The 24,833-nt window shown below is 50.4% G+C and overlaps 1 protein-coding gene across 13 annotated transcripts in view; it reads right to left on the reverse strand.

Annotated features, from left to right (window-relative positions):
* NCAM1 (neural cell adhesion molecule 1) overlaps positions 1-24,833 on the reverse strand; it is a 91,954-nt gene that overhangs the window by 30,867 nt on the left and 36,254 nt on the right. For 7 of the 13 annotated variants that reach the window (XM_027699463.1, XM_027699468.1, XM_027699462.1 and 4 more), the window contains exons 2-13: positions 16,189-16,263; positions 15,810-16,028; positions 14,739-14,882; positions 13,864-14,001; positions 13,362-13,479; positions 12,702-12,871; positions 11,734-11,876; positions 7,080-7,109; positions 3,153-3,303; positions 2,070-2,254; positions 1,581-1,677; positions 713-883 (exon numbers count right to left, since the gene is read on the reverse strand). In XM_027699463.1, the coding sequence (XP_027555264.1) occupies positions 713-883; positions 1,581-1,677; positions 2,070-2,254; positions 3,153-3,303; positions 7,080-7,109; positions 11,734-11,876; positions 12,702-12,871; positions 13,362-13,479; positions 13,864-14,001; positions 14,739-14,882; positions 15,810-16,028; positions 16,189-16,263 (1,641 nt within the window). The remainder of the gene's footprint in view (positions 1-712; positions 884-1,580; positions 1,678-2,069; positions 2,255-3,152; positions 3,304-7,079; positions 7,110-11,733; positions 11,877-12,701; positions 12,872-13,361; positions 13,480-13,863; positions 14,002-14,738; positions 14,883-15,809; positions 16,029-16,188; positions 16,264-24,833) is intronic. The other 6 variants (XM_027699466.1, XM_027699471.1, XM_027699465.1 and 3 more) reach the window with 1 other exon arrangement.

A 24,833-nucleotide genomic window follows, 5' to 3' on the forward strand; every position in this document is an offset into this window, starting at 1 on the left:
GTTCCAGACAGGATTGGTGGAGGAAGATTCAGCTCTGGAATAGAACTCTCCTTTTCACAGTGACAAAGTCACAGAATATTCTGTGTTGGAAGGGACCCACAAGGACCATCAGGTCCAACTCTAAAGTCCCCCATACAGGGACTGAACCCAGAACCTTGGCATTATTAGCACCAGCCTCTAACCAACTGAGATAATGTCTAATCCTCCCAAATCAAAATGAGTTTGGTTTATTTGACTTACAGATCCATCTGAAGCAGTGTGCAGTGCTATAGATTGCTTTAACAGGATGGGGTGTAATGGGAGGCAGCTTTGACTCCCATTTATTTTCCAAGGGGAATTGAGGGGCTTGAAAAGCCTCCAGTGGGAAGCACACAGACAGTCAGCAAGTGAACATTTATCTGATTCCAAGCACAGGGCTCCTCACCTCACTCAGGGAGGGTGGTGTGAACAAGGAGGGGCTGCAGAGATGGGCACAGTGCTGCCCACCCCCTCTGTGCCCTGTCACACAGGTCCAGCCCTCAGCACACTCATCTCCCAGGGAAAACACAACCTGCCACTGCACAGCAAATGTTTAAGAACTATTCTGGGGCCTTATAACTACAGGAGGTGGAAGTGCAAAGCTGTGGAACCCTCCTCTGTGGCTGTTCCCTAAAGGACAGTCGGTCTGGGGAGGTTCAGGTGGGGGAGGTACCACCTGGTTGTGCTGTCCTACCTTCTTTTGCATCATACAACCTGGAATGCCACTCTCCCTCGCCCAGGGCCCTCCACTCTGCCTTGTACTTGAGGATGGGAACCCCACCAGTGGCTTCAGGCTCATCGAACTCCACCTGGGCAGTGCTGGAATAGGGCTCCACTCTGTCGATGGACGGGGAGGACGGAGTGTCTGCAGGAGAAGGGAAGAGAACCAGAGACACAGGAGGGATCAGGGAAAAGAAAGCAGCAAACTGGGGACATCAATGACACCCTTGGCATGGCTTCACAAAGGAGAGGAGGAGGTTGGGCCTGAGGCTCCCTTTGGAGCAGCTTTTAAGAAGGTTAATTAGTGCAGAGACCTTCACTTTGTCTCCTCTCTGTGAGGCTGGAGACTCACGGTCCCTTCTCTAATTGAGGACAACCAGAGCAGTGCAGCAAAAGTACCCTGGACGCTCTTCTGTCCCTACAGTCCTTCCATGGGGCACTGCAATACAGAGCCTGACCCCAGAGACCCTCCCAGGGTGTGCTGCAGTCAGACACGGCCCCTTGGGCTGGGCCAGCTCTGGGGTTTGTATCGTGCACTCCCTGTACCATCAGGGGTATTTTGCTGATTTGGGGAAGCACCTGTGCACACACATGCAATGTCTGTCAGAAATTACACATCACAGCTCTGTCAAGGTGTGCTGGAAGCACGGGAAAGGACGAGACCCTCCAGAAACAAGGAACCGGAGACACTGAGCATCTACAGCACAGAGTCTGGAACAGCCTCTCTGAAAGCAGAAGTTGGCTCTCCTGCTGAACACAAACTGCAACAGAAGGGCCACTCTGTCACCTCAGTTCAATGCCCCACACAGTTCATTCCCTGCTCTCCTGCCTGGGGTGCTCACCTGCCTGCACCAGGATGAACTCGGAGGACTCCTGGCCGATGCGGTTCACGGCTGTGCAGTTGTAGTTCCCAAAGTCGTTCTCCGAGTCTGGGGTCACCTGTGTGGGAGGAATGAAGGCTCATGCTCGGATCAGAACCCCCTTCTCACTCTGCCAAAGCACTCCTTGAACTGGAGGGGCCCTACAGCAAAGTCCAGGTGTTGGCACTCCCAGGGCTGTCCAGGGGGGAGAACTGCAATGGGCAAAAACCAAAGGCAGGGAGGGGGTTGTGTCCTGTATTGCCTGATTTTCTCAGCATGGATGTGCCAGAAACATCACACAACTCCATTTCTACCAACAGGGTGTCCTTGCAAAAGGCTTAACTCCTTCAACATCAGGAACACCAACGATTTGAGCCTCCCTGGCTGCACATGCCTCCTTCCCCCTGGCTTTTCCTCACCTCCTTCCCCCCTGGCTTTTCCTCACCTCCTTCCCCCCTGGCTTTTCCTCACCTCCAGGTAACTTGCTGAGGGAGTGTTGTAGATCTTGATGTTGCTGTAGTTGGAGCTGGGGAGCAGCTGCCCGTCCCGGAACCAGGAGATGACAGCACTGGGGTAGGCAAACACCTCACAGGTGATGTTCACTTGGTTTCCCTCCCAGGTGTACACAGCCACGGGGCCCTGGAGCTTGGGGGCATCTGCAAGACAGATGTTTGTGAAGGTAATTTGAGCCAATCTCCCAAAGCAGCCCAGGCAGCCTCACTCTAAGGATCCCTTGGCTGGGGTCCCCTTCAGTGTGGGAAAGGGAATCTAATATAGGAAATGGGAACTGTCCTCTCAGAGTGTATTCTGCTGAAGGACATAAGGAGGAGACCTGCTCCATCCCAAAGCTGCTCCTGTGCAGTGTGGGAGGAGCAGAGAGCATGATGCAACCAGGAAATTGTAATGGAGAGAGATTAGATCCAGCTACAACTCCTACATTGAAGAGGAGAGACACTGCTGCCCTGAACGTGGAAAGGATCTTTCCTTCTTCCCTTCTGGACTTTTATTGGAGGGAAAAGAGATTTGATCCAATGTAAATACTGCTTTATCATAGGAGAAATAATTAGGATTGTGTATATAATGTATTATAATATTTATTTGTGTAATTATGGTAATATAATTCCCTTCCCCCCATATTAAATCTTGTGTTGTGTCTGGAAAACCCCTCTCACACTGAAGTGAGTTGTGGGAGGGGGGCTTGGACTCGGAAATTGGATTTTTAGGAGTCTCAAACCACGACAGAAATTATGCCAGGAAGTTTTTCTAGGGAAGAACTCTGCTGCACCCAACAAATGGGACTGCAGCAGATCCGTGGCCCATACCCTTCCCAAGGTGCACAGAGCACCCCAGCTGGAGACAGGCACAGCAAACACCCTGCAGGCAGGCACCCAGCAACGTCTCCAGCTAAATGTGTTCAGGCTGAGCTGCTTCCCACACCCTCACCCTACATCGGGCACATCTGGAGCCGGAGGCACCTCGGTGTCACCGCAGGGAAAGGGAACCCAAACACTGCCCCCTGCCAACCCCTTCCCCAGCCCAGGCTCTGCTCCTTACACTGCACTTCCAGGTACATGGCCTGGGAGTCCTGGCCGATGGTGTTGCTGGCAGTGCACACGTACTCCCCCGCGTCCGTGTACTGGATCTCCTTGAGCGTCAGTGACGACACCCGCGCGTGGCTGCGCACGATGATCCGCCCGTCCAGGGTCTGCCAGGGAGGGAAAAACCCTGTCAGAGGCTGAGCCCCCACCCCGGGCTGCACACTACAGGGGTGGGAGCAAGGGCAGCTCTACCTCAGGCCAACCCTGCGGGGCTCAGGGCTTGGGAGGGGGGCACCCGAGGCCAGAGGTCACTTCCAGAAGCAACGGGAAGGTTCCCGGTCACACGGGGCCGACTGCAGTGACTCACAGCACTCAGGAGAAGGGGGGAAAATGAGATGAAGGACCAAAGTATCAGATGCTACTACGAAGATCTGAGGGCAACCAAAGTCAGGCTTCTCCCCAGAATGAGAAGTGCAGAGATCCGGCTCTGGTTAGAAGTTTTTGTCAGCGTGGAAGGAAATAAAGGAAAACTCCCCCATGGCTACTGTGCTTCCCCTCAGAGAATTCAGCCCTTCCTGCTCTCTCACCAACACTGCATTTATTTCAGTGTCCTTGCAATGGCATTAATAAGAGCAGATCCAGAATTCAGAGTAGAATCATGCACAAAGAAAGCTCAGAACTTCCACCTGAACACGGCACGAGAACAGAGAAAAGTGCAGAGGGGCACAGGAAAAGAGATGAGGGCAAGAAAACTACAAGACCCTTGTAGAGACAGCCCTGCTTCAAGGCCTTGTGGTGCTTCAAGACAATTCTAGAACAATCTCCCACATGCAAGAAAGTGTGGAGATGTCACTGACAGAGAGACCAGGAATGTAAAATCCAGGCCACCAGCTGCTCCAAGGGACTGTGCCCACCCAGCCATCCCATCCCATCCCATCCCATCCCATCCCATCCCACCTCATCCCATCCCATCCCAGGCTGGGTTTGTTTCCTCTCCAGTTTGGGACCAAAGCTCAAGTGCTCTGTTAACACACTCAAGGCCACTCAAACCCTCTCTCCACCCTGGTGCTCCAGCTTGGAAGCTTTAAAGCACCAACTGTCTCATCCCATCTCCAAAGTGGCACAAGGGAATAAATCTGGTCCCATCCTGGCTGTGCCTGCTGCTGCTGCAGCCTCCACTCCTCCTGCAAGTCATGCTCCAAGAGCATCTGCTTTCTTGGAAGAGACAGGACAAGCACTGAGATTATGATTTAAAAAGCCCTGAGGATTTTAAACATCCAAGTGCCCTGAGCTGGAGCACAAAGCACAGCTCTGGTGTCTCAGGTGTTCACAGCCCCTGGGCCTGAAGCCTCTCTCTGTGCTGAGCTCGTGGTCTCTGACAAAGCTTCTACAAGCAAATGTGATTTGTTCCCTCTGTTAGTTCCAACATCAGCTCATTTGAGCCAGTCCAATCTCACGTGCACAAAACCAGGATCCCTTGATGACACAAACCCAATTATAGGTGGGTTTTTTTCTTCCTTTCTTCTACCCTGCACACAGGTCTCCTGCAATCCCTGGCCAGTGCCACAAACTCCATCCTTCTGACTTGTGATTTGACTCCAAAACCCACTTCTGAAACCAAAATATTGCAAGAGGTAACTTTACATCCCAAGTGTCACCTGCCTTTTCCCCACTTCCTCAAGGTCTAACACAAACAGAGTGCCAGGGACAACTTCACAAGGAATGCAACTGGTTCTGAAGATGAAGCTCTGTCTCTTAATGCAAAAGGCACAAGAAAAGAAAAAGAAAGATGGGGAAAAATACCCTAAAGAAGAGAAAAACATCTACCCAAGAAAGCACACGACTAGTTCTCTTTATTCCTGTTTCAGCCCATCAGATGCCAACAACTCCTGGCTGCTGGAGACAGGACAGGCAGAAACTTGTGAGCCAGAGACAGACACTTGTAATCCTTTACCTTGTCTCCTTGATTTCAAGGATTTTGGATTACAAAGTGCTTCCTACTAATGGGGAGACCCCCTCAGGGACACAGGGAGGAGCTCCTGCCCCAGCAGAGCAGGGAGTGATGGGTTTCTGCAGTGCCAACCACTGCAGCTCCTCCTGAGATACACGAGGGGTTCCTCCCCAAATTGTGCCCATCCCTGGGGCACACAGTCACTGTGGGCACAGCCTGCCCAGAGCTCAGTACCCCAGTGCCAAAGGGCAAGAGGAGAGGCAAATAAAATGCTTTTATCCCCCTGCCCTCCACCTTCTGGAGTTTTCAGTCCTTCCACAAACAAATATCCCTGACTTAATTCCACACAGTCCTGCCTTCTCCTCCCCGACTTCCCACCACCACAGAACACCTGGAAATCCTGCCCACAGGTACAAATTGCAGTGAAGGAAGATGAGAGGTCCCTCCTGGCTCTGTGCTTGCCCTGCCCTAACCCAACCCTTCAACATCTGCAGGGCTGCCCTGACACCCAGTGCAGCACCAGCTGTGGTGGGACTGGGGCTGTGCTGCTGTGACTCCCTCACCTCCCCTTCCTCACCCTCAGGAAGAAAACACTCGATTCCAAGTGTTCCCTGCACTTCTCCAGCCCAGAATTCCTGCTGCTGGAACCCCCTGCCAAAAGCCCCCAGGCAATTTAAAAGCGATTTTAAGGATAAATCCTGCACGAGCTGCAGTGATAAAACCCTCACCAACATTCTCACCAAACCCCAGCTGGATATTTTCAGACACAGAGGCAGCAAGGAATGTAGAGGCAGCAAAGCTTAACAGTGTTAGTGCTCTTATTAATCAAAAGCTGGAGAGAGAGAGCCCAGAGCAAACACTGGGGGCAGGGGGAGACAGAGACAACTGTCACAGGAATTAACAGGAGCCCTGAAGAGATGCAACTACTCAGATTCCAAATTCTTCAATGCAAACTGCTCTGAACATCTGATGCCTTCACTTGCCACGACACATCTACTCCAACAGATTATTCTGGAGGAAGAGGGGGCAGGATCTTCTCAGCCCCACATGAAACACAGGGGGATGGTGTTTAAATTACAGCTTTACTTTGTTCAGGCCACACCAGTCTCTGTGGTTTAGGATGGCTTAAAAATAGTTAAAAAAAAAAATCAGGGTACCCAGAGCTTCCACAAAGTTGACCTAAAAATACAAATATGAGCACCCCCCCCCAGTTCTGGTAGTTAATTTTGTTCTCTACCTGACCCCTATTATTTGCTTGGAAACAAACTTTCTGGTCCATTTTGAAGCAAGTGTTACAAATCAGGTGCACATAAAGGTAGGTTATTCTCATTATTATTATTATTATTACTATTTTTCCAGTACAGCACTGACTGTGAAATCAAAAGCAACAAACCCCACTTGCATTATCCCACCCCCTCACTGACCCTTGCAAATCAAAGACAAAGAGCAATCGAGCAATTTGGAGCATTTTCTGGAGAAATACACCTCCTGAAAGGTTTATCTGCATTGATTTGGAAATGGAACATGATGCAGTTGTCCTTTAAGAGAAGGTCAAGCTTCAGGAGCACCATGAGCAAATAGGTGAGTTGGCTGGAGCAGAGGAGAATTATCTCGGGGGGGGAAAAATCCTTCCCCAGAACATCTTGGTGCTAAATCTTCAAATCTCCAAGAGAGGCAGCATGGGGAAAGCAGGATCTGTCAGATTTTACAGCTGCTTTTACTTTTAATTGTCTTTTTTTTCCTTTAAAGTGGCAGGGTTACTCACTCCCAACACAGCTAGTTTGCTCATCCAAAAATGCAGCACTACAGGCCAAGTAAATTCTAATTCTAGAAGCTGTTTCTCTCATGTGCTGGTATTTAACTTGGTCATATTAATGCTCGTTTAGTTGGAGTGGTTACTGGACTAGAGGTTTGTTAATCTTGTAATGCTTTAAAGAGAAACCAAAAACCAAAAAACCTAAGGAGTTTGCTAAAGGTCTGGTAATCTTATACCTCTTGTTTCTCGGGCCGGGTCCACGAAGCCTGGAGAGAACAGATATAGAACACAACAACAACAACAGAAAAAAAGCAATAAAAGTTTATCAAAGGTTGCTTTCAGGTTATCAGTGTTTGCAGCACATTGTGTTGTGTGCACATGCAGGCTCCAGGGTGTGCATCTCCTGTGTGTGGGGGGGACCATCACACTTCCCAGTGCCCACGGAACCTCAGTTTGGGCTGGCATTCAGAATTCCATCTCCTAGAAGCTGGTTGTGAGGTCACCAACCAGAGGGTGCTGGCACCTGGAACTGCTCCTGTGCTCACACAGCCCGTGGCTGTGTCCCCTGGCACCTCTCACCTTCTCCAGACCCCCGTGCCCAGGTCCTGGGGAGGTGCCTCTGCTCACCTGGGGCACTGAAGTGCAGTCCCAGAACTGGTTTTCTCCCCCTGGTTTGTTTGCCACCCACACACTCTGATTCCCACTGACACCCATGGACGTGGCCATGCATCTGGAGCTGCATTTCCATGCATTCTGTGCCAGGAGGAGGAGACCTCGAGCTGCAGAGCACTGGGACAGTGGGACACCCTGCACGGGGCACTGCAGGACCTGCTGCCTCCAGCTGATCATACCCAGCCCCTCCTGGGCCTGGGACAACCCCACAGCAGTGAAACATGCACAAACCTTACATTAAAGCAGATATTTCAGGCAGATATTTCCCGTTCAGAGAAAGCCACCGACAGTGTGGACCATAATCACTGTGGTTCAGAAAGACCAAAGCTGCTGGGTTCCATTTCCCCCCCTATAATTTATATTTCAAATATCTTCTGGACTCTGCATCAATTGTAAGTTGATCCAGTTCAGTTGAGGAGCCCAAAATCAGCTGCTAATGTCCCAGCCACGATGGCATCACTGGGTGTGAGGCACGAGTGTGGATATCACAGCACACGAGTGACAGGGATGGAGATGGAGGCTCAGGAAATGAGAATTAAAAAAACACAGCACTGTCTCCACAGGGCTTCTAGTGAACATTGTGAGACTCAAATATTAACAGATGGGACAGACAGCCTCGTTCTACAATGTCTTGGATGAAAGCAAAGTATTTGCTTGTAACTAGAAGCCTGAGGAGAAGCTCCCCAACACCTGCACAGGGCAAGACACTCCCCAAACCTGATCATTTCTATGTATATATATCCTGTTGTGCACAAGGTCCTTCAAAGCTGAACAGGCAGCCTAATAACCCAAAATAATCCCTTCTTGCTGCCCCAGTCACTCTGCCAGGGACCTGCCTTGCCTGTACCCATGTGAGTCCCCTTCCAGTCCTGGTCACTGGGTCCCCACAGTGTCAGCACAGGGGGATTCTTTGGATCCTCTGGTGCTCAGTACCTGCCAACCTAAAGGAACATGAAGATGGAATAAGTTCCCACACCCCCAGAGTTTGCTGTTCCTCTGTAATGGCACTCAGGGATGGGGGGAAAGAGGCAGAAGCACATTCTCCATCCTGGAGAGTTCCAGACTGACTGTCCCTCACCAAGACAGAGACACAAGCTCTACTCAGCACCACACAGGGAACAAGGGGGAATCAAGAGCCTCCTGCATCTCCCCTTCCCTTTGGAAGCAAGTTGTTAAATGAGAATCCTCATCACAAAGGAGTTCCTGGGAACTGCCAGTGTAATTCTCTCCCCGGATCATTAAATCCAAAGATAGTCCCATGTACATCTACTGAGATGCAAAGCACAACACAAATTTAAGACAGGGAGTTGTATTCACAGTATATTGCCCATTTAGGAGGGAAAAAACCAAAATACAATCAGGAAATTAGGCTTCCATTAAGTTAAATTTGGAATGTTAAGTGTGCTGCAGCCCATCGAGGAGCTCTTTGCTGGAGGTGCTGCAGCAACACTCACCTGCACCATCAGAGTACCTGACTCCCCTCCAGGTCACTCAATTTGCCTTTTGGTTTTTACTTTTTTTAATTATTTCACTGGTCATTTAACCTGGTGTGAGCTGTGCAAGGGAATGAGATCCTGAACTGCAGACACCCCTCCTGTCAGCCCTGGCCACAGGATAACAGCCTGGATGAACCCTTGTCTGCTCCCCTCCCATGCCCACACTCTGAGCTGCACTGCTGGGTGAGAAACCCAGGACTGGCTCCACAACTGCTCCATGGAAGTGTGTGCACAGTCAGAGACTGTCAGCCAAAAATCTGACAGTTTGCACTGAAACTGTAAAACTTGTTGCACCACTTACAGCCCATCAAGGCTCATTTCCTGAGGCACAGTTAAGTTTTGTGCCAGAGCAGTGAGAGAAACGTGGCTCTTCGAGGGGCTGAGAAGCACTGAGGGTGAGGAGGGAGCTGAGCAGCTCTCACCTGGGATCCCTCACAATTCCTGCTGCCTGCACAGATGAGAGGAGGGCAAACCCCTCCAAACCATCCCACTGCTGACTGCCCAGGCCTCTGCTCTGCAGTAGGGACAGACAGCAATCCCACACTCACAAGGCAAACAAACTTCACAACCAAAGTAAACCCCAGGTAAGCAAATTTTTAATTAATTTCATCATTATTGTTATTTTTTGCTTTGCGCTCTCTGCAGAGCAGCAGCCAGAAGGGGTGGTTTTCTTGCTTATTTGGGGTTTTGGGAAGGTTTTTTCTGAAGTACAGAACGTTAATGGGAGTTAAGGCATCTCTAAAACTCTAGACTGAAGTATGATTACAAGAGTAAACAAGATGAAGCAAGACAGAAGCATCCAAGTACCTGAAGAATATTCAGAAGTAGGGCTTCATAATCCTAAAAAAAGTATTGTTTGTGCTGCATCAAAGACCATCCATTTCCCTGTGCTGTCCCAGAGACAGCAAGGGCAGAGTAACCTGAATGGATGAATTTGGTTGTACATTGAGTAGAAAGGTAACCAGAGCTGTTCTGACCTGAGGATTTTCTGGATATTTGTACCATCCACCTAAACTTCCAGCACAAGAGGGAGAATGGGAAAAGTGTAAGACAAACCAAACCAAAACACACACACACACACAAAATAAAATAACCCAGCCTAGAAAGAGCATGGTAGGTGATCAAAATGTGTTTGCCCTGAGGGTTTGAACATGAGACACGTGGCTGCACCTCAAACCTTGGATTTTCCCCCTGCCTGTATAAGAAAGTATCAGGGAATCACCATTTTCTGTACTATTGCTCAGCAACAGCATCAAGCAGGATATATGAGTCTCAAAAACCAGCAAAAATGAGTTAGCAGTTTTGCCACTGGGATCTGGGGGGTTTAACTGGGCTGGACAGAGGGGGCTCTGCAAACAGGCTCTTCCACCCCTTTGGACTTGCTTTAAGTTTTTATATTCTCCTCCCTGACAAAGCTCTTCCCATGGCTGTGACCCAAACTGCAGAGCCAGCAGCTCTGGAGCCCCGGGCTCCTCCCAGGACCCTCCTGGACAGAGACAAGACCATGAATAAATAAATAATAACCTCCTCCTGTCCAAACAGGTGCCCCAGTCACACTGCAGGGATGAGCCAACAGCTTCTGAGGGCACTGGAACCCTCTGTGAACATTGCAGGGATTCACAGCAGCCCTCCCACCCCAAAAGATGCTGAGAAAGGACTGAAGCTGGAAAACTTTGGCACTCTGATTAATAAGTTACACATGAACAGCGTGGGGGAGAGCTGACATCATGGGGGCAACTCAAAAAAGCTCATTTAGGAGCTCCAGTGCGGGATGGCAGCTGTGGGGACAACTGACAGTGGACACCTCTGTTGCTCCCAGACTTTCCCAGTCTGTCCCCTGCTGCCTTCACACTGAGCCAGAACCCCTGGCATGGCCAAGGCAGCTGAGCCCTGAAGCATCCTGTTATTAGAAGATTATTAATAAGCAACAACTCCTCACTCCAGCTTTTATCTAGGCTTTCTTTAGCTCCAAATTATGCCTGCTGATCACTTATGCAACTATTATGAAACATCTACAGTAAAGCAGCACATCCTCATCTTGTCTAATTGAAGGAATTGCAGCCAGTAACAACACCAGCACTCTCCTCTAAAAGAAAAACTGCTAATTATTTTTGCCTTTAAAGAACAAAATGGCATTGATGTGATCAACAAAAACAGGTGAGCACAAAGGCAGCCAGACTTTTGTGCTTCAGGAATGTGCAGTACCAGAGCACAACACGGAAGGGCGAGAAGGAATTAACAGGCTCATTTTGGTCCAGTGCACCTCTGAGAGGTGCCACCCCACAGCCCAGCCCTGCCACCCTCCCAGTCACACCATGAGGGCAGCACTGACAACGCTGCCATCAGGGTGCTCATTCCCAGCTGGGGATACAGGAGGGAAAAACCCCTTCACAACCTTCCTGCAACCGTAGGTCCCTTTGGAAACTCCTCTGAAGAGGGTTTAGGCTCCACTGCTCTTCAGGTTAATCCAGCCCCGAGTGATCCAGCAGGAATCACAAAGCATATCCTCAGTTCTTACAGCCAGAGGTGGCTCTTTCCAAAAGGACCCCCTGTGGCACTGCTGCAGGCGTGGAGCTGAGCCCTGGGCAGACAGGGTGTCCTCCCCCAGGACTCCCACGTGCATCCCCGTGCAGCTCATGCAGCCCAGGGGAGCAGGGCAGGCAGGCAGGGGCTGTGCTGATCCCCCCAGGGACACCCCAAGGCTCTGGGAAGGGCTCTGTACCTTCTCCTCGTTGCTGATGTTGCGGGTGGAGGTTCTCCAGGTGATGGAAGGGATGGGGTCCCCGGAGGCCTCGCAGGTCAGGGTGATCTGATCCTCCAGCTCCATGGCTGTTTTGTTCTCCACATAGGTGATTTTGGGTTTTGCTGGGAAGAAAAAGCAACTCTGATTCAGGTTGGGGCTCGGGATGAAGCTCCTCTGCCAACAGCAACATTTGGGACAGGCAGCACTGGGGGAAAAGGCTTTGGAATGGTGACAAGCTCACTGCCATGCAGGGAAGGAGCAGAGTGGTGTTGGAGAAGAGGCACCTCCTGGCAGAACTAGAACCTCTTCTATTCATGCTTCCAGCTGAGGCTTGTAAGAGAGGACTAGGAGAGGGTGTATGTGAAGTAGAACCCATTTAGCAGTGTACAAGTGATCAGCCCCTGGGATTACCAGCTGAATCTTCCACCTCCCTGTCTACTTTCTCTGCCCCAAATCAGCCTTTTGATAAGCAGCTTTGTCAAGTGGCTGCATATGGGACAGGGAGAATTATATTCCTTAACACTCCCAGATTCATAGAAGGCAGGAAAGCTGCTGATTCATCCCTGCAGAGCTTGAGGTCATTCCCACAGTGGTGGGGTGGAGTTCACCTCCCTGTCCAGGTTAGAGCAATTCCCACTGAAGTGCTAAAGCAGCTTTGGGTGGATCAGGATTCAGCCCTCGGGGCCTGGAAGATATTTCAGGTAGCATTTCACAGCCCCCCTGCCCAGGGCTGGATTCCTCTCCTCAGAGGGGAAGCAGGATGGAGCTGGGCTGTGTTTCAGACACACACACACGATGGCAGAGGAGCACAGCATTCCTTGGGGAAGCAGCAGCTCCGGATAAGCCCCGCCAGGCATTAACTGGGATAAGTAGGTTACTTCCAGCTTGCACTGGTGAGCTGCCAACACTGCCTGGAGTGGGAGGGGGGATGGGAAGAGCATTCCTACCGAAGACTTTGAGGTGGATGGTGGCATCTGCCTCCCCTGCCTTGTTCTCAGCGATGCAGATGTACTCGGCCTCGTCGCTCTTGTCCACCTGCCTGATGACCAGCTCCGAGCCGTCGTAGTTGAAGCTGTATTTCTCCTCATCATCAGCCTCCTCCACGGGCTCTCCGTCCCTGGGGGCACAAAGCACGTGGGTGTGGTGGGGAGCAGCACTCAGAGGCTCCATAACCCCAAGGACAGTGTGCAGCACTGCCTGGCACTGCCGTGCAAGGCTGGGAGGAGACACGGCCAAACCTGGCTGAGCACCCACCTGCCAGGGGCAAGCACTGCATGAACTCCTGGGTTTGCTTTGCTTGCATGCACAGCTTTTGCTTTATCTGTTAGACTGCCTTTATCTCAACCAACAAGTCTTTTTACCCTTTTGATTCTCCTCCCCATCCCACTCCCCCCGAGTGGGCTCTGTGGGACTTGGCTGCCCACCAGGGTTTAACCCACAGCAGAATCCAACTTCAGTTCCATCATGAGTCCACCTTTTCTCTTGTGAATCAAATCTGTTCATTTCATTTTAGTTAAGATGGTTTTTCCCCTCCAGCCTGGTTTTCCAGGCCTTGGGGAATCACCCCTGCTCACACCACCCCCAGGACACTGCACACAGCATCTTACTTTGTCCACGTCACGGTTGGCTCAGGAAAACCATCAGCATCACATGCCAAGGTGACAGACTGGCTGAGGTTGGCAGTGGCATTCATGGTGCTCTGCCTGGCACGCACAGAAGGAGGAACTGGAAGAGAAGAAATCCACATCTGAGTTAGAAAGGACAGAAGGTTTAGCAAGAGGGAGCCCCGGGAGGCTCCTTGTGCATCTCTGCAATAACCACAGATGTCACCAGCTACTCAAACCCTTCCACCATCCCCTGCAGGTTTTAATCAACAGGTTTGATGCACGAGCTCTCCAAAGCAACCAGCACAGGGAACAAAGGGAAGGGGGTGGGGAGAGGCAGCAAAAAAAAAAATAATTGTGGTGGACAAAAGCACTTGTGAGTCCCACCAGGCTCAATTCCTCACTCTCAGTCATGGGACATTTCAGTCAGGATTCCATCAGATGAGAACTCCTACAGTGAGGTTCTCACCCCCTGCTCTGCACCAGCCTTACTCTGAGCTCTCACCATTCACAATGACCTGGATGTCCTTGAAGTTGATCTCCCCCCGAGCCAAGATCCTCCCCTCACACCTGTACGTCCCCTCGTCCGTCTTCTTGATGCCCCGGATCTGCAGGTAGTTGTTGGACAGGACTATGAACCGCACTGCAAAGACAGAAGGGATCCTCAGGGCAGCTCACGGCAGCTTCTGCTCCTCTCTGGGCCCCTTCTGGGTTGAGACAAGGATTGGTGGAGTGGAACTTCCCTCCCCACCACCAAAGGGAGATGCTGCTGCAGCTGGGTCTGAGGTTGCCAAGGAAGGAACTGGCTGTGGAGAGCAGCCAAGGGCTGGTGCTGGGCAGTGTAAGCACTCAGGGATAATCCACAGGAACACATCTACATGTCATCAGAGCAGGCAATGTGTTGAAGGCTTTACTGCCCTTCTACCTGTGTGCCTGCAGCAGGGAGGTGTGACAAACCCAGCTGAGGCACAGCTGGAATCAGGGCTTTGGAGGCCCCTCTGGCCATGGCTGGCTGCAGCTTTGTGGAAGAAAGGGAAAGGTTCCTGCAAGGAGCTTTTAGCCCCTTTTCCTCAGGAAGGCTGGAGAGTGTCACAACATCCAGCTTTTCTCTCTGATGGCACTTCTTTCATCTGATTGTTTTCTCTTTAGCATTCTTTGCTTATTCCAATGTCAAAGCCTGATGGTCATTTCTGTGGGAACATTGCTGCCCTGCCACTGCCAAACCACAGCACCCTGACTAACTGAACTCACACCCTGTGACCCAGTGCCAGGCACAAACTGCTCCCCCTTTCCCTGGTGCCCACCACCCATTTTGTGTGTGAGCCTGATCTGAGCCCTGATGGGACATGGACACTGAACGGACGAGCACCAAGACCTTACCATCTTTTTTTAGGATGACATCCCTGCCTTTGTGCTTCCAGATGATGGTGGGAGGCAGCGAGCTGACCACGTCACACACGATCACAGCATCGTCCCCTTCCTTGAACTCCTGGGGGGTGGGAGCGTTCTTGAACATCAGCTTTTCTGAAAGCAAGGCAAGGAGAAAGTCACTGCAGCTTTCCCAGCACACCTCGAGCTGTGCTCCTGACTCAAGCCTGAGGGAAGCAAAGAAATCCCAGAGGGCCCCAAACCCCCTGGAAATCACCTTGTTGCCAAGGGGAGGATAAAGGATATAGGATTGAATGCACTGCCCCGTTCTCCAGCCCTGTCCCTCAGGAGTATCAGTGGGCCAAATCCATTCCCTAAAAAACCCACACTGCAAACTGTGACCTTGGAGCTGCTCAGCTTCCCAGCAGGAAGGGGAGAAGCTGCTCCCGTGGCTCTGCTGGCCAACACGCTGATGGCTTATTATAAACCTGCTGAGGGTGTGGGCCCCTTCACTCAGCACCAGAGCAGCCCCACAGCATGTCTGTCACCTACAACAGCTGCTCCCTCTGCTTACTCCTCCTGGACACTCAGGAAGGACCAGAACCTTCTCCTTCCTCCTCTTGCTCTCTGAAGAATTCCCAGCCTTTCTGAAGGATTTCAGCACAGACATGCTGGCGGGCAGACCACAGGTCCAGTTCCCATTAACCCCCAAAACCCAGGGAGGAGGAGGAGGCTGCATCTTCTCCACAGCCCCTTTCTTTTCACCCCCCTCCCTGCCCTTTAATCATAGAATCATAGAATCATAGAATAGGTTGGGTTGGAAAAGACCTCCAAGATCATCAAGTCCAACCCCTGATCCAATTCCAATTACTACATCATGGCACTAAGGGCCACGTCCAATCTCTTTTTAAAAACCTCCAGGGATGGTGAATCCACCACCTCTCTGGGTAGGCTGTTCCAATGCCTGATAACCCCCTCTGTAAAGAATTTCTTCCTAACATCTAACCTAAACCTCCCTGGCAGAGCTTGAGCCCATGTCCCCTTGTCCTAGCCCAGCCTTTTCCAGGGAGGCACAAGCCTTACGGAAGATCTTGACGTTGACGGTGGCCTCGGAGTCGCCCTCGTCGGCGCTGCTCACCACGCACTTGTAGATGCCGGCGTCGTCGATGTTGGCGTTGTAGATGGTGAGGGTGGAGGAGAAGTCATCGTTCCTCACCACCGAGATGCGCTGCTGGTTCGGCGTCAGCCTCTCCCCGTTCGGGGAGAACCACGAGATGTCCTTGTGCTTGGCCTCCCCTGCCACTGGGGGGGAGAGGGGAGAACACGATGTCACGCCGAGCCCAGCCCTGCAAGTCCTGCTGCAGCAAATATCCCCCCTCAGAGCACACTCCAACTTCTAAAGCACTGCCACCAACAAATCAAACCCACCCAGGCACAGGCGATGCCTCAGGCCAGCACCCACCTTGACATAAGAAGAACTTGGACTCTCCAACGCTGATCTCCCCCTGACTCGGAACGATGTCCACTTGTAGAGAGGCTGGGAAAGAGAAGAGCACACAGGGGGTGGTTAAACAACAGGAGTGGTCTTCAGCAAAGAAGCTTTGCTGGCCTTCCAACCCCCACAGCTCCTTTATTCACCTGATGGAAAAGCAGAGTCCAGTGTAACACTCATTTTCTGATGTGAATTACACTGGTACTAAACAAGTGAGAAAGGACAGCACAGGTCCCCATTCCCATGTCCAGTACAGGTCCCCATTCCCATGTCCAGTACAGGTCCCCATTCCCATGTCCAGTACAGGTTCCCCATTCCCATGTCCACAACATGTCCCCATTCCCATGTCCAGCACAGGTCCCTGTTTCCATGTCCAGCACAGGTCCCCATTTCCATGTCCAGCACAGGTTCCCCATTCCCATGTCCAGCACAGGTTCCCCATTCCCATGTCCAGCACAGGTCCCTGTTTCCATGTCCAGCACAGGTTCCCCATTCCCATGTCCAGCACAGGTCCCCGTTTCCATGTCCATTCACACCCAGCCCTGCCCAGTGCACATCCACGCACGTCCAGTGCCCTTTTCCCCCAGCAACATCCCTGCCTTCTTCATTGCATAAATTATGACCCATTAGGCAGAAAATGTAATTGGATTCTGGCTTTCCTCCAGCTATAGCTTAATTCCACAGCAGATCTGTGGCCTAACAAGCCCAGGTCAAGTTGAATTTGAGGACGCCAAAATGAATAGGTTTTCTTTCAAAAACCCCCTCCCATTTTTTTCACGCTGTAGTGCATGAAAATCCCTCTCCCAGAGCAGCTCATTTTACCTCCAGACCACAGAGGTGTTATTTTAGCTGCCAGACACACCTGGGTTTTCAAGGAACACGCACTGCTTGAGAAATTAAAACCTGACTGCGTGTGCCAATGGCAACATTCCTTAAAGTACTCGGGAAACATATGGACAGGGGGGGTGTAGGCATTAAGGTTGGAGCTACACAGAGCTGAAGGAGCAGTGCCTGCCCTCAGGAAAGAAGGACAGAAGCATCAGGATGGTCTGAGCACATTCCTGCAGCCAACAGCCCTTGTGACACAGCACTTCTGCTCACAGGGAAACGGGAAGCAATTCATGGGAGCCAGTGGAGGTCCCGGGGCAAGGTCTGGGCCACATTTCTGGCTTTGCTGTCCCTGGATTTCAGCAGGCTGTGCTGATAAATGCTGGTGTTCCAGCCCACAAGGCTGGGGTACAGCAGTGAACACAACCAACCAGCCCAGACTCAGCTGAGAGCAGAGTTGGGAGCACTGTGTGCTCCAGGGCTGGCCACGGTCACAGCTCTGCCCAGCCCAGAGCCTGCCAGAGGGGGACACTCAAGTACCCCTGGATGCCCTGAGGAACAGCAAGAGGCTCATTCCAGCCCCTCCTGGCCCATCCAAGACACCCTTCTGAGCCCTGCAGCTGGAACACAATGATTGGGATTGAATTCCCACAAGGAAGGGCTCTCAGCCCAGCCAGCAGCTTTGCTTTCTCCTCAGGCAAGCACTGCTATCAGACCACGGGGTGCTGCTAAAATGGCTTTGAGCTAATTGAGATCTGACATAAATTCATCCCCCCCCCTTCTTTTTTTTGCCACCCTACACTGTATAAATACACCACTGGCCCTCTTCTGCCTGCTGGGAAGGCAGTGGCACAGGCTGGGGTTATTAATGCCTTTCATTCCATTCTCAGGTGCTTTCTGTTACAGCTAGAAGGGAGAAAAAAGGCTCTGTGTAAAGCACTGAACTTTTCATCACCCCCAAATTCGGCATCTGGGCTCTACCTCACATCTTTTTTTATGCATGTCTGTGCCACAGCAGATGCAAAGAAGGGGAGGAAACCACCCAACCCGGGAATATCTCACTGTAATTACAGCCAAAAGGGCCAGGCAAGAGATCTGAGCCCAGGCAACACTCAGCTCTCAACACTTTCACTTATTTTTTTCCAAGGGCTCAGCTCCTTCTGTGCATTTAAGATTTTCAAGAGAATGAAGCCTGGAAACCACCCCTGGGACACAGGAAGGCAAAACTCTTTGGAGCCTTAGAAAGGAGCAAAGGAAGGACATCCCTGGTTATGCCTCACTCAGTCAGTGCTCCCTCTGCTCCACCAGCAGCAAAATTATCATTAAATCTCATCATTCCTGGCCTAAGAAACACCATTTCTGCAAAGGTTGTGCAGAGGGGCAGCAATTCCTTCAGCACCAACCCCCCTGCACATCAGCACAGCCCCTTCCTTCAACTGTGATGGGAGGGAGGCACAGGGGAAACCTCCTGATGTTATTACTGACTCCAGAAAGGCACTTTTCAAACCCAGAAACTGCCAAGGGACAGAAACAGTGACCTGGTGAGCAGCAGGAACCAGAGAGCCAGCATTAACAAACCTGCTTCACACCACACTTCAGCTCCTTTAATTGAATCCAGGAACAAGATGCTCAAGTACCCCAAGGTAGATCAAAACCTAACTGCTGTTTCAAGTGCTATTTTACTCCAGTTTCCACTGGGAGAGGAAATTCCCAGGGCTCATCTGTGCAGAAACACACCAAGGGTACTTATTAAAGGCACAAAACACACTCCAGAAACCCTCAACATTTCCACTCTGCCAGAGATGTCGAGGAACAAAATTCTACCTGGCTTTTTTTAGCCTTTTGTGCCTTCTGACGGTGGGTCTGTGCAGGGGACTGGACAGGCTGTGGGGCTGCTCCAGCCCTGGGTTTTGCCCTCACAGTGTTTGCCAACAGTGTTCAGGCTTCGTCCTACAAATTGCCAGATCCCTGGGGATGAAACTGGGCACAAAAGAGCCCGGGGGACACTGAAGGGGAACCTGTGGAAACCAGCTACAATCTGAGCAGAAATGTTCCTCTGAGTGACTCCCACCAAACTCATCTGACACCAGGGAGAATCCAGCCCTGATTTCAGCCAGCCCTTGCTTTGCTGACACCATAACCTGGATAAACAGGCCCATCAGAGCCACGAGCTGTGCCTGCAATTACACCAACAATTGCTCCCTGCTCGCTGAACTCTCCTGCTCAGTGTGTGACCAAACCAACAGACCCAGCCCTGCCACGGGGTTTAATCACTATTTAATCGGTATTTTTGCTTTGCAGTTCAGGCAAACGGAGACTATTTTTTCCACTCTTCATTTAATAGACACTGGGAGCCCATTTGTATTCCGCTTCCAACTTCAAGCAATAAAGGCCTTTTTAGCATCACATAATAACTGCATTAAAAGGCCTCTTCATAATCACACAATAACACTTTTTATAGCTCTGCCCTCCCCCATATCTTTTATCTGGTTACAAAGTTCCCCAGCCCCCAAATAATGCTGAATAATTCCCCATTGATTTGGAAAAAAAAAAAAAATTTGCTAATGCAACTTCCTGTTCATCTGTAGTTAAATATAATTAGTTTTGCATTTCAACAAAAGAAACGAGCTCAAATTAAGCCCTGATTTGGGTAATAGGCAGGGAGGCTGTACCCTGCTGGGCTAAGGCTGAGCCTCACACAGCAGGGTTTACCTGGGGAGTAAATAAGGTGCCACTTGCAGCACAGGGAAGGGGGTTCAGTGCTGGGTGTTGGCTCCGTGTCTGCCCAAACTCACGGGACTGCAGGGAAGCAGGGTGGGAGTGACCTGCAGCCACACTCCCAGCCTGGAATATCCCCCCCTGTCCATGCAAAGGGAATGTCTTGGAACACTAAATACAAATCTGCAGTAATGCAAATCTACCCTGGGGTTTTATCCCTGGATAAATGAGAGCTCATCCCCCCACATCCTTCCCTTCCCATAAAACCATCCCTGCTTTACAACCATCACTTCAGCACTGACCCTCAAAAGGTCCTGATCTGAGCCTTGGAACTCAATGAGGATCTAAATCCTTGGCTGCCCAGCAGGGATGGTCCCATCTCACTCCAGCACTGGGGGTCATGTCAGACCCTTCCCAGCCAGTTCTCTGTGCCAAGGGCACCTCAGCTCTCTGCTCACCTTTGGAGCCCCGATAATACCCAACCCCCTGGTTCTCAGGGCTCTCTCTGACAGGCACCACTCCTGACTGGGAACACAGGGAACTGGGATATATTTGCCTGGGAGGCAGCAGAGCACCTGCCAGGGCAGCAATCCCTGTCCTCGTGTCACTCCTGTCACAGTAACCCCCTCAATGGTGCATCACAGCAACATCCAGGTGAGGCTCAGGGAAAATGCAGCACCTTTGGGCAAATAAAGCACAACAGGGATGAAATCAGCTGTAAATATTCCCTGTGTTCCCTTGTTAAAGGCTGTACCTCTATTTTCATTCATTTCTAGCAACAGTTCTCCGATCCAACTAAATTGCAGGAATAAAAAATCATCGGGAAAAAAAATCTCTGCTGGGTCTGATGCCCCCAGCTCTCCCACTCAAGGCAGGATTTGTAAAGCTTGTGAGCGCAGCAGATTATGGTGAAAGCCCTCAGGATTTAATACACAACAAAGGCTTAACAAGACAAAGACATGCCTCCTGTACACGGTCACTTTATTAAAAATACGCTGACTGCTCAGGAGGAGGAGGAGGAGGCAGCTGGGATTGATCCCAGCTGGGCTGCGGATCCGATTCCTCCCCCGTCGCCATGGGAACCACTCCCTAAATCTGCCAGGAATTGGAGGAGGGGACGGGCTGGTACCTTTGGGGAATATCAGATCAGAGGGATTCGGGGAAGGCAGCGAACAGCAGCTCAGCAGAGCACGACACAAAGAGAGAGATGTGAGCAGAGCTCCCTTTGCAGGGGGAGCAGCTGCAAATAAAACCCCCCCCAGCACAGCCCGGGGTGACCTGGATGGGGGAGGATGCTCCTCACTCACCCCGCTCCCAAACGCTCCCTCCTGCCCCAAAAAGCCAGGTCCAGCAGCCCCTCTGCCATCCTGGGAGTGCCTGCAGTTATTTAAATCCTGCTAACACCTTTTCCTAGGAATCAAAGCAGAACTTCTCCGACCTATCAGTGGTTTTACACGGAACACGGTTTTTATGCCTCTTCTGACGACAGTCCTGATAAAAGCTTTTTATTGCTACGGATCATAAAACTAATAGTCCTATTTGCCACAGCAAATATTTTCGTTTACCTGAGGCAGAGTAAGCCAAGATGCTTTATGGAGCCATTAAATCAGGGTATGGACAATTTTAATTAAAAACTATGGAAGCCGCGATGTTCTGCCAAAAAAGAAATTTGGGTGAGTGACACTGCATTAAGGACCCAGAGAAGATGAGAAAAACAGGATTTGCTAAAGCTCAGGATTCAAGACTAATCTTGCTGCAGCCAGTTTCTCTTGGCAGCCCGTGAGCAGCACACTCTGCATTTGGGGGGGGACAGAACTATTGCTCCACTTCCCAGGCAGGAGCAGCTCCAGCCCTGCGAGAGCTGAGGCTCCTGGAAGGTCCCTGTCATTCCCCAAAGGAAGCAATCCCTACCCCCTGCAAGCTCCATTCCCCCCACAGTCCATCATTTAGCCTTAGCATCTCATCCTCAGCACGAGCTTTGATCTAAAGTATTGAAAATAATTCTTTCCCAACCTCAGTGATGCAGTTTTGGGGACGTATTTTTAGCAATGGTTAAAAAGCTGAACTGGCTGAAAAGCTCGAAATTCAGTATTTACTTCACAGAAATCATTAATTTCAGTGTAACATCCACAGAACTGCAGTCACCTCATTCACTCCAGGAAGGCACATTCCAGGTCTGGCTCATTCATTCTGTATTTTAGAAGAGTTTCTCCCTTTGCTAATTCACACGGGAATGTCTCAGGAGGAAAATAAAGCTTTCTCTTGTACTTCAGTTGAAAGGAAGAAGAAAACATGGAATGTATTTTTTTCTCTTCTCTCTGTTTCCAAAGAGGTCAAATCAGGCAGAAGCAAAGCTCTCAAATTCCTAATTGCTTGTTTGTGAAGCATCATCAGATGTTAAATGCATAAAAGTTACAGGCTGTAGTGAGAACAGCACTTGGTTTCTCCTGCTCCCAGGTTTGGCAACTTCTGCTCAAGGTCATTCCTCTTCCCAAAGCACTTGGATGAAGGTGACAGGGACAAGACAGCTCTCATCAATAATCCTGCTGTGGCAGAGCAGGCTCCCAGCCCCAAAGGTTCACCCAGGTGACCTCTCCAGGTCCCTCAACCCTGCTCTGGTTCTGTGACATCTTTGCCACCAGGGACTATACATTTTTTTTCCCTTACACCTCACTGTTTCTGCTCGAAATTAAGGAGAGAAGTGGCTGCCCCAGCAGGCCAAGGGTCATGTCCAAATCACTGCTGTCCCCTGGGCAGCTCGGGGACACTGCCAGGGATCAGCAATCCCAGGGGAACAGCAGCCCTGCTTTGCTGGCAGTGCCTGGAAGGGCCGTGGCTCACCCAGGTCACACTCAGCTCATCCATCAATCTGCCCCAGGGGAAGGCAGGAGCAACCCAAGTGTTGAGGAGACAGAGAATCACCATTTTTCAAAGGCAAGAAAACGTCCAAAGGCCCTTCATTTTTGGATCCTGCTTCTAAGCACCTTCAAGGCCCCCCAGCCGAGGTTGGAGGCAGGAGCTCTGCACTCCAAACACCAGGATCTGGGGGTTTTTTGATGTCTTACAAACATCCAAATCCAAGGCACCTCGAAGAATTCCTACACGAGTTTATACCGGTTGTGTCTGGGAAAGGATTTCACACTTGGAGACCCAAGTCCTTAAATATTCCTCCTGCATTCAGAGCCTTTCTGCCCCTCCTGAGCTGTGGCTCACAAACACCTCAGAGAGAGCACTACGTATTTTAATAGTTTAAATTCATATCTGGAGCCATCATCTGCCAAGTGCAAAGTGCCAGGAATCAATAGTTCATTTAATGTGTCTATTAATCTTTCATACCTAGTGGGACCTGGGAATCCTGTGATAGCTGAATATCACTATATACTTTGGAAAGAGCTAAAAATCATAGACTTGGACTGATAATAAACAGGGATTATCAACACTGCCTTACAGCTTAATATTCCAAGATTGAACAGTCCCGTTTTTCCTTGCTATATTAGGTGAAAAAGAGATTTAATTAAAAATTAAATAACATTAAAAACATCTGAAGGTTCTTTCACTGAATAAAATCACATGGGAAGAGTAGAAGGCATAAGGAAGCAAAAGAACAAGAAAACATGTCAGTATTTATAATTCTTATAATTTTTTGTACAAGCCTTCGATGATGGTGAACAAAACCACCTCAGCCACTTATCCCCCACGGACAAAGCACTGTCACAGGGCAGACTGTTGGACATTTCTGGGAATTTGGTGAACTTCCTGAACACATCAGTGCCTCTGGAAATACCACTGTAATTTGTGGGTAGGCTGTGATAACATTTAAAGCAGGATATTAACTGGAAGACCTTTTGCAACCACCACACTGCTGGAACCTCCAGAATTCCAGCAGGTCATTAGGACTGTCAGCATCATTAATGCAGCTTTCCATTGAATAAAAACCAAAGCATTAATAGAATGCAAACAGAAGCCCAAAGACTGGGAAGAATAACATGCTAATACAGTGCCCTATTTGCTCAACAAGCACAGGAACAAAAAATCCCTTCAGGCAAGAGGGAAATGAGCTTGTTTGCTGCCTCCTCTGCTGCTGCAGCACTGCTTTAACTCTTGGGTGTCAGACTAATGTCAAGCCCAGGCAGTAAATCAGTGCCCTCCTCATTCAGGCACTGCAGTGGAGAGCAGAGGAACATTTACACAACCTCAAATTCAGACACCATTGACAGCCAAGGAGCCCAGAAAGGGGCGATCCCAGGGAAGGAACAAAAGGAATCTGAACCTGATCAAACCCAGTGAATCCTCCCAGCATCAGCTGGGACTGGCAGGAGAAACAGGCACCAAATTGCCACAAGGCAGGAAAATGCTTCATCTGCTGCCCTTTGGGAAGTCTCCTGGAAACCCAGTGAACTCAATCTCTCCAGCTCAGAAGTCATGCAAGTCAGACAAAGGACATTTTAGCTGAACATTTGTGCTTCAAAAATCAGGAGAGCTGTCAGAGTTCAGGACCAAACCCCTCCTGGGCACTCCTTGCAATAACTTGCCCCAAGATTTGCAGTAATTTACTCCATGTAAGCACCAAGAGAAAACCTCCAGGGCACTCTAAGCACAACTGGATTTTCACACCTCTCCCTGTGCAGTAAAACACAGGATATAGGGAAAAACTAGAATAACAGGGGACTGGAGCCCTGCTGCTGCTGCTGCTGGGTGCTTCATGTGACACTGCTCTTGTCTCAAAAAAACCCAAATAAAAAAACCAAAATAAAGAAGTCACACACACAGATTCACCTTCTGCCCCAGATCTGAGCACGCCAGGCACAAATCCAGGAGCTGGTTACCTTTGTTCATGCTCTGATTTACACCCCCTCAGTGCACTGGGCTCTTGGGGGGTTCCAGGGACTGAACTCGGAGCAGTGGCAGGTTCAGCATCTCTAATTCACCCTGCACACATCAAATCACCCCTAAAACAGCAACTCTCCAGGGAAGGTTTGGGAAGGGAAGGTTTGGGAAGGTGGAAGGTTTGGGAAGGGGGAAGGTTTGGGAAGGTTTGGGAAGGTTTGGGAAGGTTTGGGAAGGGAAGG

This window comes from Neopelma chrysocephalum, unplaced genomic scaffold (genome assembly GCF_003984885.1).
Source record: "Neopelma chrysocephalum unplaced genomic scaffold, ASM398488v2 Primary Assembly neopelma1_138, whole genome shotgun sequence".
Taxonomy (NCBI): domain Eukaryota; kingdom Metazoa; phylum Chordata; class Aves; order Passeriformes; family Pipridae; genus Neopelma; species Neopelma chrysocephalum.